Raw genomic sequence first — 20,576 nt, 5'->3', positions numbered from 1 at the left:
AGACTATTTTCTGTTTGTGACTATAGACTACATATTTTTTATGTAGCTTGTTGTAAAAATGTAACATGATAATATCACTAACCAAGTATTAATATTCTTCTCCTAATATTATGAGTGTAAAATATAAGGTAAAAGAGAAGGTAGTTTAAAAACAAAACTTGTACAGACATTGTAAAATTCAAAATCATCAGCTCTATACAGATTTGATTTTTATAAGGCTGATGTTTTGTACAGTTCGAGTATGTGTATATATATAAATGTATAATTAAACGAATAAGAATTGACGTATTAGCAATGTATAAATTAATTATATACAACGATTGTCTAGATTTGTTATACCTTGAGATTTTCACGTTGTCAATGATATTTAATAAAGAACTCCTATTTTGTTCGATAATCGCTGTTTTTTGTTGTCAGTAAACTGTGGGTTTTTATGCAAATTCATATTTCTGATTGTATGATTAAAAACATAGAATCTAGATATAAAATTGTTCTAACTACCAGGTGTTATAGAAAGCACTATACTTTAGATATTTTATATATTTTGTCATATTATAATGCATATTATACTGCATTCTATAGAATTTTGCACTTTCAAATTTCCTATAGATGCATAAAAATCTGCGGTCTAGATATATAATAATTTATAAAAATATCTGAGAGCCTTGGAATATTTTTCTACTCATTTTTCAAATATAAGCAACATTAACATTCTTTAAAATACAGAAATGATAATAACAAATTCTTTGCTATCTTTTGATAACGTTATCAATGATAAATTTCATAAACATGGCGCCTTTCGTGAACACTTGAAATGTCAAACTGTTTCTGAGAATTTATCGGACGGATACGTTTTATTAACATTACAAAAGTCGTTGATCGAAAGAAAATATTGTTTTAGCCGTATTCCAAGAATTATCTAACTCTGATATCGTGAACAACGAAAAACAACGGAATTTTTTGATCAGACAGGAGAACCATAACCTATAAACGATGGATGAAACGTATTTCGATGAAGGACCCGCGGGAAATTTTGAAACAGCTACGCTAGAAATCAAAGAACTCGATGTCAATGAGTTGAATAGTCAAAACACTGTTCCTGTTGGTTGGTATTTTACATATTGGGAGTCACAATGTTTTTCTATTTGATATCTTAATGAGATTAACGTGTTAAAAACATTTTTTGTAATTGTCAAAAGGAGCTGATACTGCAAAGAAGAACAGAGAGAATGAGACATATACTTCAAGTGAAGTTCCATCATCGAAGGACTTGTCTAATATTCCTTTCAAACATATAGATATTCACTCTTTTTTCTCTGACAGAAACGAAGTTGTTGACAGAGCGCTAAAAGATTGCCAAGAGAGTTTAATAAATGAAGAGGAAAACGATATTATTGGAAGCTGGCTGTTGACAGAGTAGGAGACTTAATGTATATACATCTTGTTTTATTATCATATAATATGATGATTAATATTAGGGCATATTTGTAGAATAAGTCTGTGGGATATTGAGAAAGAAAGATTAGTAATACTTTCAAAAAAAGCTATTTATTCGATAAAGTATGACTTCATCTCCTTAAAGATATTAGAGTACAACCGGATACCTTTGTTGCAAATTGATACGCTCGTCTCGGGCGAATTAGTTTATCCTCCTTCGTCTTTAGCGCCGTAAGTATCATCGTGAAGTTTTCACAATAAAAATTACCATCTAATTATAGGTGAAAAATGAATCACAGTTAGTTTGTATTGTTTACAAATTTATGAACGATTTTTAGACGATTAAGTGGATTGGCAGAGGGTGTATCGTCAATATTTCATTACGCAGGCCGTCAAGAGTGGTCTACTCTTGTCTCTTGTACAGATTTTGCACAGTTTGAACCTAGGTACACTGAGCTATTACGTAGAACAGAGACAATTATTTAAAAAAAAAAATGTTTTGTTCCATTTTTATTGATTTCTGTTAATAGTATTATCGTTCTCGTATGTGTTAAATACATGTAGGCACCTTCAAATAATTTCATTTTAAGTGAAATGCAAATTATATAATAGAACTGTTTATTTTGTTTAGTTAATATTCACATTTATGCTTGCAGACTGTTGCTTTGGTAAATAATGTAATACTTATGTTTTATTGTTTAGTTTCAAGTATATATATATTTATTTTTAAATATTGCTATATGTATAATAGTAATTCTAATAGTAGTTCATTTATAATTACTGTATAAAATTAAAATTGACTTTCCAGAAAAAGGCACATGTCTGGGATAAGACTGATGTGGAACAAAGGCAATCCAGTACCATTAACTAAGAAATGGAATCCATTTGCAAAGGATATACCATGGCTTACTTATGCTAGTCATCCGTTATTTTGGTACAAAGGTAAATTTACTTTATTTGTGCAATTATATCAATTACTTATTTGTAAAACTTTGATGCTATTTGTAGGATCAGAAGTAGAGAAAGCAAGGTTTAATGTTGAAGGTTTACAGTCATTGATTAAAGATTTCTTGCCATCAGACTGCATTATAAGAAATGGTCTTATTATCATAGAAAACTACTTTGGTGTAGGTGCCTTAGTACATAACAGAAATGGATTAGGTTTCTATAAAATTCGTGGCAAAGTCAGTTTTTAATCTAGTTTATAAGAAATTGAAATTTGTGTTTGATTTCTCTAAAATTCACATTCCAATTTCCAAAGCTCAAAGCTCCTATTTATAAATTTTATGATATTTATAATGAAATACTAAAATTAGCGATACAATTGTATTTTATCCACATAACAGAACTCTCAAATAGATCTCTATTTACTTTTCAAAGATTCTATTGTGAAATACTATTAAGCATATCGTATATAATTCTACAGCGTATAATACAAACATTTTCACTCAGTACCTGGCAGATAAAATGCTAAAACTAGATATTAAACATCGCGTTTAAAAAACTGTAAAACTATGTTTTATAATTCCGTATTGTAAAGACAAGGCGCTTAACCTTTCTATAATATATATAAAGATAATAATAAATAAAGATAGTTCTTCCTTAACCTGTAACAGAAAAACTTCTTTTATTATCCTTTACCATTTAATAAATTTTTTTAATTGTTTATTTAATGTAAAAATTTATATGTAAAAAATAATTTTTGAAAGACAACAGTGATCTCATTTTACATCAAATATTATCCACAGAAAAAATATTGAGATATGAAATATTTTATTTTGAAAACATATTACTAGTTGGTTATGTTCAAATGTATTAGGTACATAACACCACCTGTTGACCTAATTCATTATATCGTTCAGTTTTAATACAGTTACATAAACGAAAGGTTATACAAAATTAATAAAATTGCAAAATTACAAGAAAATAGCAATATTTATGAAATAACAAAATCTACATAGTATCAGGTCTCATAGCGCACTCGATCGTTTTTTATCAGTAAGTAATATAAATAAATGTAAGTACATATTTTAAACAATTTTTTCTACAGCTTTTATAATAACACATACCTTGTTATTTTTATTTGTAGATCCTTTAGACACAAATATGATTTATAAGATGCAGAATTCATGATTGGAATGATCTAATGCAATCAACCATTTACGAGTTCAACGAGAGTCAATTAATGTTATTAGATCATAGCTATTTCAGAGGAAAAAGCTCTATGATAGAAATGCAGTATTACAGATCAGTGTCAAAACTATAAGATGTATCTCTACCGTCTTAAACTGTGGCCTGTGTTTCTAATTGGATTCGGAATTGGCTCTCTCCTTGCCTTGATTTTATTTGCTGCTCAAGATTTATTTAACAATATTTCCATTTGTCAGAAATCATCATTAAATTTGTACTCTACAAACAGAAATGATTTTAAATGGTTCATGTCTGATACATGGATCAAGCAAGAGACTGTTATACAGAGTTGGAAAGATTCAACAAACATGACATATAGTAAATGGTTGAATAATAGAAAACTGAGGTCAAAAAATATTGATATGGATACTTATCTTTATGGACCTGAAAGTAGGGTAGAATTAGAAGCAGAGTGGTTGAAGTCAAATATTCACATCACTTGTATTGTATTTGTAAAAAAAGTTAAATTGGCTAGATCTATCCAGGATACTTGGGGAAAACATTGTAACAAGATATATTTCTTTGGTCAAGTGAAAGATCCTAAAATGCCTATTATAAATTTTGATATAAAATTAGTATCTTCATGGCAACTTTTATGTGAAGCCTTCAAGTATGTGTGGAAGAGCAGTGAAACTTTAGAATGGCTTATCTTTGTAAAAGATGACACATTAGTGGTTCTTGAAAATTTGCGGTACATGCTTGGCCCATTAAATCACACTCAGAATCATTATTTGGGTCATGCAGTTACTCTCTGGGGTCAACCTTATAATGTAGCTGATGCTGGATATGTAATTAGTGTGGGAGTGCTTAGGAAGCTAATTAAAATGTTTGATAACTCAGAAAAATGTGTAATCAGTGGCAAATATTGGAAACAGGAAGATTATTATCTCGGTAAATTTTTTATCACTCCTGATATTCCTTATCTACAAAACTATAATTAAACTGCAATTTTTAATTCTTTTCAGCCAAACATTTGGCTTCTATGGGAATTTATCCTTCTGATACAAGGGACCAGTATTTAAGGGGAACCTTTCATGGATACTCTTTGCAATCTTTATTATGGGGTGTTGTTAAGACTGGTGTTTATTGGACTCGTGCATTATACCCAGTAAAAAATGAATGCTGCTCATTTATGTCTGTTACTTTTAATGTAGGAGAATCAGAAAAAATGCACACATTGAATTATTTATTATATCATTTTCATGTCTTAAAGAGGAAAGCTGTTTTTGGAAGTAGAAAAGCAGCAATATCCATATCTGACAAGGATGTATGATTATTATTTTATTATGAATGTATTATGATAAGGAAGAACTTAGAATTAACTGAATACTTCTATTTTCAGGTCTGGAGAGTTGCGTTGGAAGAAGAGTTTAATATTACAAATTTAAATAACATTTCTAGCGAGGTGTACTATGAGATATGGCATGCAAAATATTCTGAACCAGGACAATTAATTAGTAAAAATTATCAGGCTAATGATTAAGATAAATTTAAATAAATCATCCATATATGATTTTTATATGTTTTATACTGACTGAAGATTTTTTAAAGATATTTTATATCAAGTAATATCATATTTTAATAATTTTAAAATACAACAATGTTATCTATGTTAGATAGTTTAATAATTGTTGAAATTGTTTGAAACTGATTGTGAATAAACATTGAATTTTTATAGAATGACGTTGTTAAAAACTTGAAATGGTTATCAAGTTTTACAGTTTATTAATGAGTTATATTGATATGACAAATGTGGGAATGACGGAGTAGCGTTGTTTGATAACTGTTTCCCTTGTTACGCCATTGTTGCCTTATCTGACTAATTAAGAACTCATTAACGCTTGTAATGACCTCGGTAATCAAATCACAACTCCACTTTTAAATATATGTTAAGAATACTGGAACAATGCATCCTCATGCTTTTCTATGTGAATGATCTATCTCTGGTTAGTGAAGATGGATATGCAAGGTGTTCTAAAGAATTATTTTTAGCTGTAAATGAACTATTAGAGTACCTGATAATATACATATATATACATTTTAATGCTTATTTTCATTTGATAATTATCATGTAAATCATTTAATTTTGTAATAATAAATGTGTAATTTTTCAGAAGCAAAGTTTTGTTAATTCACGAATCCCAGGCATGAATCCTCGACACGATATAAATCCCACTAATGACATATTATTTCGTCGAATTAATTTATCAAGTAAGATTTCAGTTATCGGTTATCCGCTTCCTCCTGGAGGTGGCTATATAAAAGAAGAAATGTATTAATTCGTATATTTGGTAAGAGAAGACTTGCAAATAGCGCTTCACGTAAGCATTTCTTTTTAACAAGCATGTTATAAAAGTAGATACTTCAATATGGTGCTGTGGAAAGCATTTCTTAACATTGCTATAATTACTACGATCTGTAATCAACTAATTATCGGTGATAATCTATCGGAATTTTCTGCTATAACAGAGTAAGTGATTCTTTACTTTTTCTCAGGGTTTTTAAGACTAAATCTAATTGATATTTAAATTCTTCAGCGCTACTATCTCACTGAATGACTCTCTAAAACATGTCTATGAGAGTGTAAAGAGCACAAAGAGTAAAAGGAAATTGCCTATATTTCCAGGAGGTTGCAGTAAGAAACCAGATCCACCCATACATGGTGAAATAATTTGCTCTATAGACAGGTGATTTTTTATTGTTTAATGGATGATATCTTGAAGTGTTACATCTGAATATTTACCAATTTTTATTTATAGTGGATGTATTGCAACTTGTAAACGTGATTACGAATTTCCAAACGGAGTAACAAGATTAGCTATAACATGTATGAACGAGGAATGGCATATTTATGGCACAGATTGGGACTCTATTCCTCACTGTGAACGTGAGTTTTATTCGAAGATGATCAATTTCTTTGGTGTAAAAAGTATAATATGCGCAAGATAAATGTATTTTTATATTTTCAGCAATTTGTATACCAGAGTGTTTGAACAACGGAATATGTGTCGCACCCCATCAATGCAATTGTCCCGAGGACTTCACTGGACCACAGTGTCAATTTGAGAACAAACCGTGTCTAAATTTCCCTGCTCCAATACTTAATGCACATAAGAAGTGCAACTCACAGTATGATCTTAAGAATGTTGAACTATATTGTACTTAAAATATCCATATTAAATATTTAATTGTCCCAATATTTGTTTTATTAGATCATGTACCATATCCTGTATGAAGAATTTTACGTTTCCGGATGGCACCTCAGTCACTAATCTTATGTGCAAGAATGGAAATTGGAAGCCCACCAGGGAAGACTGGGTCTCCATACCTGACTGTGAACGTATGTTTTTAATCCTCAATTTGTAATTTAAATATTAAATTTATTATCACATATATAAAGATTGTTTATTATAGCTGTGTGTGATCCACCTTGTCAGAATGGTGGCAATTGTCTCCCATCCAATTTTTGCCAATGTCCTCAAGCATTCAAAGGACCCCAGTGTCAATATTGTAAGTATAATAATTTGTTTATTTTAATAAAGTAACATTATTTAATCTAAGTAATTGATTGATTATAATTCTGATATAGCTGCTGATAATTGCAATGGGGAGAAAATGGGTTTTAATGGAGGCTTTTCCTGCACAAGTGTTGATGATACTTATTCATGTATCATAAGATGTCCTGATGGGATAGAATTTGAGTTCCCTTCAGCTTCTGCATATATTTGCAACTATGAAACAGGTGTCTTTTCACCTCAACCAATTCCCCAATGTAACTATGGCGATAATATGAACATAATTTCTTTGGGGACAACATATAATTCTTATGTTAAGGAGACTAATCATACTTGGACCTACCAGGATACTTTCAAATCCCATACAAACCAGTTACCATTGTTGCAAGGAAATTATGGGCTCACACAACATTATAGCAATCATGAATCCAATATGGTCACGAATACGGTAATAATTTAAGATCAGCGGTTTAAAATTGAATATGAAACATTTGTATTACTGAATTATACTTTGATTAATGTTAGATGATGTTTAATCCACCGGAGAATAACCTGTTGTTTATTGAAGAGAAGAAACCAGTTCCAAAAACCTGCTTCACATGGGGTGGAGTGCACTACAAAACCTTTGATGACAATGTTTTCAGCTTCGATAGTGGATGTTCTCATATCTTAGTACAGGAAGCACAGAACAGACTGTTCACTGTAACTGTGGACAACAGTCCAACTTGCAAAAATCAGGACTGTTTCAGGATTATCAGAATTTTCATCCAGGACAAAGAATACATTTTGTTGCGAAATGAAGACGGTGTTCCAGAATTTAGAACTCGAAAGCACCAGCTTCCAATTCCAGCACAACTCTCTGCATTGAGAGCTGAAATGTCTGCACATTTCATTGTGATAACTTTGGACTCTTTGGGAATTCAGTTGAAATGGGATGGTGCTCTGATGTTACAAGTTGAAGCTCTAGAAAATATGTGGAATAAAACGACCGGACTATGCGGTAACATGAATGGCGATAAAAGTGACGATTTAATAAGTAAGAATGGAGAACATACTAAAAGTGTTGCATCATTTGCTACTTCTTGGCGGACAGAAAATATTGGAGGTATCATTTTCTTACTCTACAGTCAAAGATAAATTTTTTTAGTTATTAATATCTAGAGTTCATTTAATTCTTTCAGAAATGTGCGACGAATATCCAAACACTAAGCACTCCTGTGAATCTGATTCATTAATTACCAAAGAAGCCATTGAATTTTGTACAAAACTATTTTCTGATCGCCGATTCAAAGCTTGTGCTAGCACACTTAACATTCCTGAGCTGCAGACAGCCTGTGTATGGGATTACTGCTCTTGTTTAGACCGTGACAGAAAAAAATGTGCCTGTGATACGATGAATGTATACGTTAGGCAATGTGCTCATAAAAAGGTTGTGTCTCTATCTGGTTGGAGGAATGATGACATTTGTCGTAAGTTAGAATCTTCTTAATTTAATGTATAAGCTGTTGACGAAAAAAGTATTTTCTATCATTTCATGATATTATAGCCATGATATGTAGCAGTGGACGAATATACCTGCCATGTGGTCCAAAAGTAGAATCATCTTGCTGGACAGTAGAGGAAAAGAAACCAAATACAAAGGATTGCGAAGAGGGTTGTTTTTGTCCAGAAGGAACAGTAGCTTACGAAGGAAGGTGTATTCAATCTGATGAATGCCCTTGCAAACTGCGTGGAAAATTGTTTCAGCCTGGGAAGAGTGTACAAAAGGATTGCAATACCTGTACATGCTTTTCTGGAAAATGGATATGTACTCAAGCAAAATGCAGTGCTAGGTGTGCTGTCATAGGAGATCCCCATTATATTACTTTTGATGGAAGACATTATGACTTTATGGGAAAATGCAAGTATTATCTGATGAAGGGTGATGATTACAGTATCGAAGCTGAAAATGTTCCCTGTTCTGGTGCAATATCGGAGGTCTGTTTATAAAACTATTAATTTCTAATATTTTCTAACATATTTCATTATCAAAAGATTGTAATTTTATTTGTAGAATATGGGACACATTCCTTCTGAAGCTCCTTCCTGTACGAAGACTATCACAATCAATTACAAAGACATTAGTATGAAGCTAAAGCAACATAGGGAAGTATTGATTAATGGCGATGATCTAACAGTATTTCCTAGACTTATTCATGGAATTAGAATACGCATTGCAAGCAGTATATTTTTAATCGTTCAATTGCCAAATGGTTTGGAGATATGGTGGGACGGAATTTCTCGTGTATATATTAATGCTCCTCCTGAATTCCATGGTTAATTAATTTTCATTATTCTTTAAATTTATTTAAATAGAACGTCATATCAAATTTTCCATTTTCTACATTGATTATTAGGCAATACAAGGGGACTTTGTGGCACATTTTCTGAGAACCAGAAGGACGATTTCATTACACCAGAGGGTGACATTGAAAACACAGCAATTGCCTTTGCCAATAAATGGAAATGTGATGAATTTTGTCCCAATGTCGCAGACAAAGAATTGGATCATCCCTGTGATCTTGATCCACAAAAACGAGCCACTGCAAAGCAATATTGTTCTTATTTATTCAGTGATATCTTTGCTGGTAGAGTATCGAGATTTAGTCTAACAAATTTTCCAGTTCGGTTATTTATGATCCTCTTTTTTAGGTTGCCACTGGCACGTAGACCCGGATACATTTTACAGAGACTGTTTGTTTGATATGTGCTCTTGTAAAGTTGAACTTGAATCCTGTCTCTGTCCTATGTTGGCTGCATATGCCAAAGATTGTGCAGCTGCTGGAATAAAGCTTTTATGGCATCAGAACATAGAGGAATGTAAAATTCATTGTCCAGGAAATCAAGTTTATCAAATTTGTGGAGATAGTTGCACCAGGCATGCCATAATTCAAAATTAATCAAATACCAATAAATGTAAGATATCTGTAATGTTATCTTCAATATTTCCAGATCTTGTGGAGACATATCTTCTTATCAGGATTGCAAACAAGAATGTGTAGAGGGATGTAACTGTCCAGAGGGAGAAACATTGGATATCCATGGGGAATGCATTCCAATTGGACAGTGTCCATGCATTTACGGTGGCTTGGAGTTTAGTCCAGGGCACAAAGAAGTCAGACCTGGAAATAAAGCGCTCGAACTTTGTACCTGTGCAGGTATTGACTTTTATAAATCTAAAAAATATTTGATTTTAATATTAAATTGAATTTTATAAATAGTTTTATGAATTATTTTAAACAGGTGGAATTTGGAGCTGTCAGGAAGCCACACCAGATGAAATTACAGAATATCCAGCAACCAAGGACCTATTGGCCTCATGTGTGGCAAGCAATAATCAGGAAGTTACAGACTGTGTACCAGCAGAGCCTAGGACCTGTCATAATATGCACAAACCAGTCCAGAAACCGTCAATCTGCAAATCCGGCTGCATTTGCAAACCTGGTTATGTTTTGGATGAGCCAGATGGCAGATGCATCAAAGAGGAATCTTGTTCATGTCATCATGGAAGTCAGAGCTACGAAGAAGGATCTATTATACAAAACGACTGCAATACATGCAAGTGTATCAATGGAACATGGAAATGCACTGATAGGACATGTGCAGGTAATATTATAAACGTTTTTTTACCCTATGAAACATTCAATTTTATCTAATTATCGAAACTTCTGTTCTATTAGGAGTTTGTTCTGCTTGGGGAGACTCTCATTATAAGACATTTGATGGGAGGCTTTACGATTTCGAAGGAATATGCGATTACGTGTTTGTGAAAGGTTCTTTGAGCCAGGAAGACTGTTTCGACGTGTCTATTCAGAATGTCCCCTGTGGAACAACCGGGACATCCTGCTCTAAATCGATCACTCTTACCATTGGAAGTGGTCAAAACTCAGAAAGAATTGTTTTAACTAGAGGAAAGGAACTTCCAGCGGATAATTTTAAAAGGATCTCCATGAGAGAAGCTGGACTATTTGTATTTATTGATGTACCAGATATGGGGTTAACTGTACAATGGGATAAAGGTATCACTATATGATCACTATTTTTCCATTGGTTATACTTGTTTTAGAATTTTTCTTAAAACTTTGATGATATTTACAGGCACCAGAGTGTATGTAAGATTAGAGCCTAGTTGGAAGGGGCGCACAAAAGGACTCTGTGGTGATTACAATGATAATAGCAAGGATGATTTCAAAACTCCTTCAGGTGGAATCTCAGAAGTGTCTGCTAATCTATTTGGAGATTCCTGGAAGAAGAACGAGTTCTGTCCCGAGCCGAAAGATGTCTTGGATCCTTGTGTGCAACATCCAGAAAGGAACTTATGGGCTGTACAAAAGTGTGGAATATTAAAATCATCAGTTTTTCATCCTTGTCATTCCGAAGTTGAGGTCGAAAGTTATATGCGCAACTGCATTTATGATACTTGTAGTTGTGATACAGGTGAGTGTTATATTAAGTTATAAAAATAAGAGAAGTTTTTATCTATATCTGTATTTTTCATATTCTAGGAGGAGACTGCGAATGTCTATGCACTGCCTTGGCAGCATACGCTCAAGAATGTAATGCAAAAGGAGTTCCCATAAAATGGCGCAGTCAAGAACTCTGTCCCATACAATGTGATGAAAAATGTAGCTCGTATTCTCCTTGCGTTACAACGTGTCCTCGTGAAACCTGCGATAATCTTATCACTCTAAAGGATAAAGCTCATTTATGTTCTCAAGACACCTGCGTTGAAGGATGTTCGGTCAAATCTTGTCCTCAGAATCAAGTGTATAGCAATGATAGTTACACGGAATGCGTTCCCAAAGAAACTTGTAAAACACCTTGTACTGAAATTAATGGGGTATGTTGAGGAAATGATTAAGATATCTTTTGTCACTAATGATAATTCATATTGTAGGTAATTTATTATGAGGGTGACAGTGTAAAGAATGAAAATTGTCAGATGTGTTACTGTAGTCGTGGAAAAGTGTTATGCAAAGGAGAACCTTGTACAACTATCACTGCGCCGAGTACTATACCGCTAGAAGAACCACAGAAATGTGTGGATGGCTGGACTGTTTGGATAAATCAGGATCCAGCAATTAAAGGGAAGAAATTTAAAGATATTGAACCCTTACCTTCAACTTTAGAATTGGTAATACTTTATTATATTGTTTAATCACTTATTTATTTTATTTCATCTCTCTTACATTACTATATAATTTTTGAAAGGCGAACAAAGGATCTGCTATATGTAACAAGAACCAAATGGTTGATATAAAGTGTAGATCAGTAAATGATTACTTAACACCAAAAGAAACTGGTTTGGACGTTGAGTGCAGTTTAGAACATGGTCTTTATTGCCAATCTCAACCTGGTCTTCCTTGTATCGACTTTGAAATCAGTGTTTTATGCCAGTGTTCAGCAACTACCGCTGGAGGACCAGGTCTGTATCAGGGAAACATCAAGATTATTATTTTTGTCTAATGGTAAAGTCAATTCATATTGCAGAAATACCAAGTACAACCAAAAAACCTACATACAAAGAGTGCAATATGGAACATCCATACGAATCTCATCCCACAAATTGTCATCTATTTTATCAATGCACCCCTGGACTCAATGGCAATGAATTTGTGGAGAAATCGTGCGGAGAAAACATGTTTTACAATCCTCAGATACAAGTCTGTGACTGGCCAGCTAATGTTATATCAGTAAGACCAGAGTGTTCGATGAAACAGACAATGCCAAATACGACTGAATGGACAACTGATAGCACGACCAAATATAAGAGCACCACATCGACTACCTTACAGAAAAACATAACAACCAGTATGATATATTTTCTAATAGTTTTTAAATATTTTATTAATATTTTTGGTACCATAAAAGCAGCAGAAGTATGTAAAAAACAGATTCTTTTGCAGAAGCATGTAAAGAGGGCGAGACATGGAGCGACTGTGCTATTAACTGTAACAAGGTTTGTGATTACTATAAATACACCTTAATAAAGGAAGGGAAATGTGATGGTATTTCTGATTGTGTGCCAGGTATAGTACTTTTATTACACTTTAAATAAAAAAAGAATTTTTTGAGATTAATATTGAATTATTTAAAAAATTAGGGTGCATACCATTGAATAAACCACAGTGTTCATCAAATGAGTTCTGGAGAGATGCATTGACATGTGTAGATGAGAGTGACTGTATCTGCAAATCCCACAATGGGCACCCAGTCATTTCTGGTGCGATTCTAAAGGAATCAGAATGTGAAATCTGTCAGTGTATAAATAATTATTACACTTGTGATAAATCATTATGCGTTAGTGTAACGAATAAGGTAACCACTGAAAAACCAATTACCCAACCACTCACAGAAGCAACTACTCTTCCAACCACACCTTTGTGAGTAGACTTATTAATTTTAAAAAGCTATAATTCATTGATAATAAGAATACTAATAATCTTTATGTATTCAAGAACTGAGGCTTTCACGATCATAATGCCAAGTACTGTTAGTCCACCAGCTTACTGTGTTAGCAACAATTTTATTCCTTTGGTTCAGTATTTGAACGATCAGGTTTCTTTTAATGCTAGTAGCATCAAAAGTTTCGAGTTCCAACCAGAAAATGCACTACTGAATGGAAATACTAAATTTTGGGAGCCTGAATATACCACTACTGATCAATGGTAAGTGCATAATTACACCTTATCCATTGAAATGATTAATCTTATTATTTGATTATTTTTAGGTTGGATATAAAGTTCCAGAACCCGGAACCTATCTATGGAATCATCATTCAAGGAAGTACAATGGAAAATAAATTTGTAACTAGCTACAAAGTACTATTTTCGGAAAATGGTCACTCGTTTTCTTATGTTATGGATGATAGAAAGGAACCACAAGTATTCAGAGGACCTGTGGATCAATTTAAGTCTGTTGAACAAAAGTTTTACAAGCCTATTGAAGCCAAAATAGTTCGTATCAATCCATTATCCTGGCACAATGGTATAGCCATGAAAGTAGAATTGCTTGGTTGCCAAGAAATGATAAGCACCATTATACCTGTGACAGGAAGTGTTCCAATAACAACTACAATGATCACAGAGAAGATCATAATACCAGGTAATTGGATTTAAGTAAAAACAAGATATATAAAATTATAAGATCATATTATTTTCTATATTTCTTTTCCAGTATGTGATGATGCAATGGGGCTAGATAATGGTTTAATCTTTCCTGAACAAGTCTCAGTATCCTCTTCTTCTACTGATTTATTACCGAATTTAAAGTTATCTTCCCCGAGCATCTGGCATCCGAAACTAGACAATCCATACCAATTTGTAAAGATTGACTTCTTGGAGCCTCGTAATTTAACAGGCATCGCTACTAAGGGTAGCGAGGACACCTGGACAACGGTTTATAAAGTGTTTTACAGCAGTGATGATTATCAGTGGAACCCAATCATGGATGAGAATGGCTTGGAAAGAGAATTCTTAGGTAATTTTGACTCCGACACTGTTAAGAAGAATTACTTTGATAAACCATTGAATGCAAGATATCTGAAGGTGCAACCAATTAAATGGCACAAACAGATAGGTCTCAAACTTGAAGTCCTTGGCTGCTTCTTGCCCTATAGTAAGTAGCTCTTGTATAAATTGGGACATTAATAATTCTGCTTCTGTGTTCTTTATTACGTTTAATTTGTATAGCTACAATTAAAACAACCACTGAAGAGTTAGAATTAACACCAACAACGGTACAAACGTTAGAAAAATGCAATGTGTGCAAAGGAGTACCATTTGAAGATCAAGTTAATTGTAGATGCACAGAATCACTCTGGTGGAATGGAGATACTTGTGTTGCCCAGCAAGAATGTCCTTGTGTAGTTGGACATATAACGTATGCAACGCGTCTTTTTCATACACAGTCTCTTTTCTCGAATTTTAAGGTTAACGTTTTTTAGATACAATGTGGGCGTAATTTATATGGGTGAAAATTGTCAAGAATGCACATGCACCTTGGGTGGTACCTCTTTCTGTCAGCCAATGAAGTGTAAACCTTGCCAAGAGCCAGAAATGAGACCAGTGGTTAACGAACTCTGCAATTGCATTTGCAAACCTTGTCCAAGTGGGACACGTCACTGCCCAACTAGTGACGTTTGTATCGATGAGAATTCATGGTGTAATGGGATTCAGGATTGTCCAGATGATGAAAAGAATTGTTCACAGACTACAACAAAACATGAAGAAATTACTACAGTGAAAATAGAAAGTACGACAGTTACTCCAACTTCAGGTATTGAAAAATTGATTTAAGACAGCTACATTTATGAAACTTTTATTGAGGAAAATTTGATCTATATAACATTTTATAATGTTGAAGTTACTCCAATCATGTGTCAAGAGCCTATCTGCCCACTGGGATACAAGATAGTTTTAAAAACGCCTACAAAATGGCAACACTATCTCAGATCTCATATGGGAAAGGGAGTAAAATCTTCAAACATGAATTCATTGAGAACGAAAGGACTAAGGTATTATTATAAAATTTTAAATACGTTGGTTTAGTAATGATTAACGCAAACTCTTCTTTTAGGAAGTCTTTCAGGAAGTCTATGAATCATGATTCGAAACACACAGATAATGAAAACATTAAAAGTGAAACAGAATGTGCACAGTTTACTTGTGTGCCTATAATACTACCAATTTTTAATCAGGCTGTACCTCAGACCTGTCCAAAGGTGTCTTGTCCACCAGGTTACACAGTTGTTTATGAAAAGATGAGCATGTATAAGCTTGAGAAGTGTCCTAAATATACTTGTAAGCCTCCACCACCAATAGAAGCTGTTTGCAATGTGACAGGAAGAACGTTCAGCACTTTTGACAAGCTGGAATACAAATATGATATCTGCAATCACATTCTAGCAAGAGATATGTTTGCCAATAAATGGTACATTACATGTAAGTCTTTTATGTGTCAAAATTATAATATAATTTCATTAGAATTAATAAATGAAATTATTTATTAGGAAAGTATCTTAATTATACTTTTTATAGTGGAAAAACAATGTGATTCGCACACTGGCCAGTGTATCAAGATCTTAGCTGTGATTCTGGATGCAGATGTAGTTCTTCTGTACCCCGCCGATATGCATGTGGACATTAACGATTACAGTTTCACACAAAAGCAGATAGCTAGAATCAGTAATAATTTTCCTTCCTTCAAGATAGCAAGCATAGGGGATATTACATATTTACTATCCAACAACTACGGGTTTTGGGTGATATGGGATCGAAATTCGAATGTGAAAATAGGAATTTCCACAAAATGGGCTCGACAAGTGGATGGTTTGTGCGGATACTTCGATGGATACTCCATGAACGATAAAGAATTGCCTGATGGAAGTCAAGCTCGAAGCACTGTAGAATTTGGAAACAGTTGGGCCATGGAGGGAGTACCAGAATGTGATCCACAGGTTCGACAGTGTTAATTAACATCAGTAATATACTTATTCTAAATTTGTTTAATTTTCTAGGTCTGTCCACACGACTTGCAAGCAGAGAGCTGGGAAATCTGTAATATAGTGAAGGATACCTCCTTGGCAGAATGTTCAAAGATTGTGGATTTGGAAAAATTTGTATCTAGTTGTATGGAGAGCACATGTAACTGCCTGCGCAGTAATTTCACATACAACGACTGTCGTTGCCGTTTGTTAACTAGTTTTATCACTGAATGTCAAGCTAGTGATCTAACTATAGATCTATCTATCTGGAGAAGCACTCACAATTGTCCAACCTCTTGCACCCCGCCTTTTGTTCACAAAGACTGCTTTAGGTACTTTAAAATTAATGAATGAAATGGTCCGACATATTGCTATGAGTAATTTCATTGCAGAAACAAATGTGAGATCAGTTGCGAGAACTTGCAGCAGATAGACCCTTGTCCAGTAATGCAGGGAGTATGTTTCTCTGGTTGCTTTTGCCCAGAGGGTACAGTACGCAATGGAGATGAATGTGTACCTCCTACACATTGCAAGGATTGCATTTGTGAATGGTTAGGGAACTCCAAATTCATCACCTTCGATAGAAAAAACGTGAAATTCGATGGAAATTGTACATATATTCTCTCCAGAGATATTATTGAAAACACAAAGGGAAATGAAGAACACACTTATCAGGTTCTGGTGTCAAATAGAATTTGCGATACTGGAATATGTACCGAGGCGATTATAGTTCTTTACCAGGATCATGTAATTAAAATTAAGGAGGGTGTGCCTACCCAGGAATTCGAAGTGGAATTGAATGGTTCGAAAGTGTACGGATTCCCCTTCAATACACCTTGGTTGACTCTAGAACAAACACCTTCGGAGAAGCTGCTGTTACTGATTCCTTCTATTCAACTAGAGATCATCAGCTACCAGCCGAACTTTGCATTTAGCTTGACTGTTCCTTCTCACATCTTTGGAGGTACTATAGAAGGTCTCTGTGGTAACTGCAATGCAGAGGCAGAAGATGATTTGAAGCAACAAGATGGCCAAGTATGATCATTTTCTTAATACAATAAGCAGGGAAACAAAGAAAAGATAGAAAAGTAAAAAAACTGATGATCTCAATTTATTGGTAAATAGGTCGCGGACAATATGCAAGATTTTGGTACAAGCTGGTTGGTCACAGAATCTCCAAGTGGTGTCAACATAGACACAAATGCGTGTATTTCCATTAATCAAAGCAAGTGCGTTCTATCACCAACAGATCAGGCTACATGCAGGAAATTATTAGATACAATGGACTTTGACATATGTCATAATCTTGTTGATCCAATGCCATATTTGATGGCCTGTCAAGATAGTATGTGTTCTGGAGGAAGCTATTGTGATAGTTTTGAAGCATATTCAAGGAAATGTCAGCAGATGGGAGTGTGCCTAATCTGGAGAAGTAGTGAAATGTGTCCTCACTTCTGTCCTCCACGTAAGTTTCTTTTTTTTATCTATATTAAATTTCATCACTTAAATACTATCTTGTTTTTAGACTTGGTATATCAACCTTGTGGTTTTACTTGTAAGGAGACTTGCGATACAATCAACGAAATCAATAGCACCGCGTGTTCGAAGAATTATGAAGAAGGTTGTTTTTGTCCTCCAAACTTCGTTTTTCATAATGATACTTGTATTCCAAAGGAAAAATGTTTATTATGCGATGAAGAAGGACACGTTGAAGGTGACATATGGTTCCCAGATGTTTGCACAAGGTGCACTTGCAATAGAAAGAGCATTAATTGCGAGAAAACCGAGTGTCCAGCAATAGACACTATCTGTGAAGAGAACATGGTACCTGTAGTCGTTAATGGGACAGAGGAATCTTGTTGTACTAAATATGTTTGTATTCCAAAAACAATAACCACCGTGGCACCCTTCTGCATTGAAGAACCTCAAATTCCAGAGTGTGGTTATGGGCAAAATGTAAAGGTATCTGTAGAATCAAATGGATGCAAGAAGTACATCTGCGAATGTGTGCCACCATCAGAATGTCCTATCCTTAACGAAGTCGCACTAGAAGTTGAAGAGCTGGAACCTGGATTCGTGCAGGTGACAAACACTTCTGGTTGCTGTCCGAGATCTATGACTATCTGCGATTCTAAGACTTGTCCTGCAGCACCATCTTGTCCAGAATATCATGAGCTGAAATCTGATGTAAAGTGGGACGTTTGCTGTGCCACTTACAAGTGTGTTCCACCAAAAGATTTATGTTTGTATAATGTTAAATCAGAGAGTAAGATAGAAATGTCGGAACACATAGTGGCGAAGAAGCTTGGTGAAAAGTGGATGGATGGAAAATGCACTTCCTGCATCTGTGAATTTTCTGAAACGGGTCCCACACCGAAGTGCTTTACTACAGAGTGTCTCAAAGCAGTGGACCATCCAGATATATCTGACTTTGTCGTAGAAGAAGTTCTTGTAGAGGATAAATGCTGTCCTAATTTCGAGAGAACAGCTTGCAAGGATGGAGATGAGATATACAATACTGGTGATGTTTGGCAACCAAATCCTGAAGACAGTTGCACTTTAATAAAGTGTATCAAGGATGAAAATGGGATACAAAAACAAGTGAGGGTGCAAGAATGTATCACAACCTGTGATCCTGGCTTTGAGTACCAGCCCACGGATAATAGGAGCACCACTTGCTGTGGACAATGCATTCCAGTAGCTTGTATAGCTAACAATAAAACGATAAACGTGGGCGAAGAATGGCTATCTCCCGATTTCTGTACCAAGTACGTTTGCCAGTCCAACAATGGAAGTATCTACATAGAATCTCTCACACAGAAGTGCCCAGAGATGGATGCTCGGGAAGAAGCTGAATTTGAGATAGAAAAGCAGTACATCGCAGGCCAGTGTTGTCCACAGTTTATTAAAACTGGCTGCCGTTATAATGGTACCATGTATAAACCGGGAGAGAAGTGGAAATTATTGGATGATAAATGTGCTACAGAATTCTGTGTATTGAATGATGTTGTGACAAAGTACAAAGACATAGAAGTTTGCAATAAAAATTGTACTCTTGGCTGGGTATATGAAATGAATGAGGCTGAATGTTGTGGAAAATGTAGGCAGGCTTATTGCGTGGTTGGGGATACGTTATATGAGCCAGGTGCAACCTGGTTTTCTACTGATAATTGTACTTCATTTACTTGTATGAATCAAGGAGAACAACTAGTCATCAGCAGCAGTTCTGTAGTCTGTCCTGATATAACTGGTTGTCCAGTGACCTCAATTTACACACAGGATTGTTGCAAAATGTGCAATTTGTCATTGTATAATCAAAAGGTTGATTCTTGTGCTGCTGAAGTCTTAGAGCTACAGAATACTATTGGTATGTTTAACATTAAGCATCGAGGACATGGCATTTGCAAGAATTTAGAGCCCATTGATGGAGTCACAGAATGTCGTGGTAAATGTGAATCCACCACCTATTTCGACACAGGCAAGTCTTAACAAATACAGTATATAATTTATACCAGAACTACTGTATAATTATATTATTTTTTTAATTGCAGAGAATTGGAATCAAGTAGCCAATTGCAAATGTTGTCAACCAACAGAGTATAAACCTCTAGTTGTTGAACTGACTTGTGAAAACTACAGAACATTCAAGAAGCAAGTGGCTGTGCCAGTTTCTTGCACCTGCTCAGCCTGTACATCTGGTAGGAGTGGTTACAAAGGAAGAAAAGGCGGAGTAAAGAGCTAAAGATCTAGGAATACTAATAATTATAATTACATTGATGTATAAATGTAAGCTTTAAAATACACTCAAGAATACAAAAATATTATTCGTTGACTTTATTGATGGGTCCATATATGTATGTGTATACATATATATATATATTTCATTTTAACAATTTGTATATCGGCATTCT

The 20,576-nt window shown here is 34.4% G+C and overlaps 3 protein-coding genes across 5 annotated transcripts; all 3 read left to right on the top strand.

The window, feature by feature from the left end:
* Positions 1 to 768: 768 nt before the first annotated feature.
* LOC138188457 (tumor protein p63-regulated gene 1-like protein) lies at positions 769 to 2,935 on the top strand. 2 transcript variants are annotated; one of them, XM_069130248.1, is made up of 6 exons: positions 769 to 1,105; positions 1,200 to 1,416; positions 1,492 to 1,668; positions 1,776 to 1,883; positions 2,246 to 2,379; positions 2,446 to 2,935. In XM_069130248.1, exons 1-6 carry the CDS (start codon positions 994 to 996, stop codon positions 2,631 to 2,633), a joined length of 936 nt encoding a protein of 311 aa, XP_068986349.1. In that variant the 5' UTR covers positions 769 to 993; the 3' UTR covers positions 2,634 to 2,935. The 2 variants fall into 2 exon arrangements, with proteins under 2 accessions (XP_068986349.1, XP_068986350.1); XM_069130249.1 differs by lacking the exon at positions 1,776 to 1,883 and having other exon boundaries at positions 771 to 1,105.
* Positions 2,936 to 3,133: 198 nt separating this feature from the next.
* Positions 3,134 to 5,724, top strand: LOC138188455 (C1GALT1-specific chaperone 1). 2 transcript variants are annotated; one of them, XM_069130242.1, is made up of 4 exons: positions 3,134 to 3,435; positions 3,527 to 4,518; positions 4,593 to 4,894; positions 4,970 to 5,724. In XM_069130242.1, exons 2-4 carry the CDS (start codon positions 3,705 to 3,707, stop codon positions 5,108 to 5,110), a joined length of 1,257 nt encoding a protein of 418 aa, XP_068986343.1. In that variant the 5' UTR covers positions 3,134 to 3,435; positions 3,527 to 3,704; the 3' UTR covers positions 5,111 to 5,724. The 2 variants fall into 2 exon arrangements, with proteins under 2 accessions (XP_068986343.1, XP_068986344.1); XM_069130243.1 differs by having other exon boundaries at positions 3,134 to 3,454.
* Positions 5,725 to 5,917: 193 nt separating this feature from the next.
* On the top strand, positions 5,918 to 20,484 carry Hml (hemolectin). Its single transcript, XM_069130222.1, has 36 exons — positions 5,918 to 6,097; positions 6,165 to 6,314; positions 6,387 to 6,514; positions 6,597 to 6,756; positions 6,840 to 6,967; positions 7,042 to 7,137; positions 7,217 to 7,590; positions 7,668 to 8,247; positions 8,324 to 8,611; positions 8,689 to 9,119; positions 9,196 to 9,457; positions 9,539 to 9,769; positions 9,834 to 10,059; positions 10,134 to 10,339; positions 10,425 to 10,787; positions 10,862 to 11,200; positions 11,280 to 11,618; positions 11,687 to 12,021; positions 12,079 to 12,315; positions 12,393 to 12,606; positions 12,672 to 12,992; positions 13,088 to 13,210; positions 13,285 to 13,564; positions 13,640 to 13,849; positions 13,912 to 14,285; positions 14,358 to 14,798; positions 14,873 to 15,062; positions 15,127 to 15,458; positions 15,546 to 15,696; positions 15,759 to 16,123; positions 16,220 to 16,638; positions 16,699 to 16,997; positions 17,058 to 17,700; positions 17,791 to 18,130; positions 18,191 to 20,143; positions 20,217 to 20,484. Exons 1-36 carry the CDS (start codon positions 5,997 to 5,999, stop codon positions 20,405 to 20,407), a joined length of 11,820 nt encoding a protein of 3,939 aa, XP_068986323.1. The 5' UTR covers positions 5,918 to 5,996; the 3' UTR covers positions 20,408 to 20,484.
* The last annotated feature ends 92 nt before the right edge of the window (positions 20,485 to 20,576 follow it).

The sequence above is a fragment of the Bombus flavifrons genome, chromosome 16 (genome assembly GCF_040668555.2).
Source record: "Bombus flavifrons isolate JBK064 chromosome 16, iyBomFlav1_principal, whole genome shotgun sequence".
Taxonomy (NCBI): Eukaryota; Metazoa; Arthropoda; class Insecta; order Hymenoptera; family Apidae; genus Bombus; species Bombus flavifrons.
Note: the sequence above shows the minus strand (reverse complement) of the source record. Positions and strands in the feature narration are given on the sequence as shown.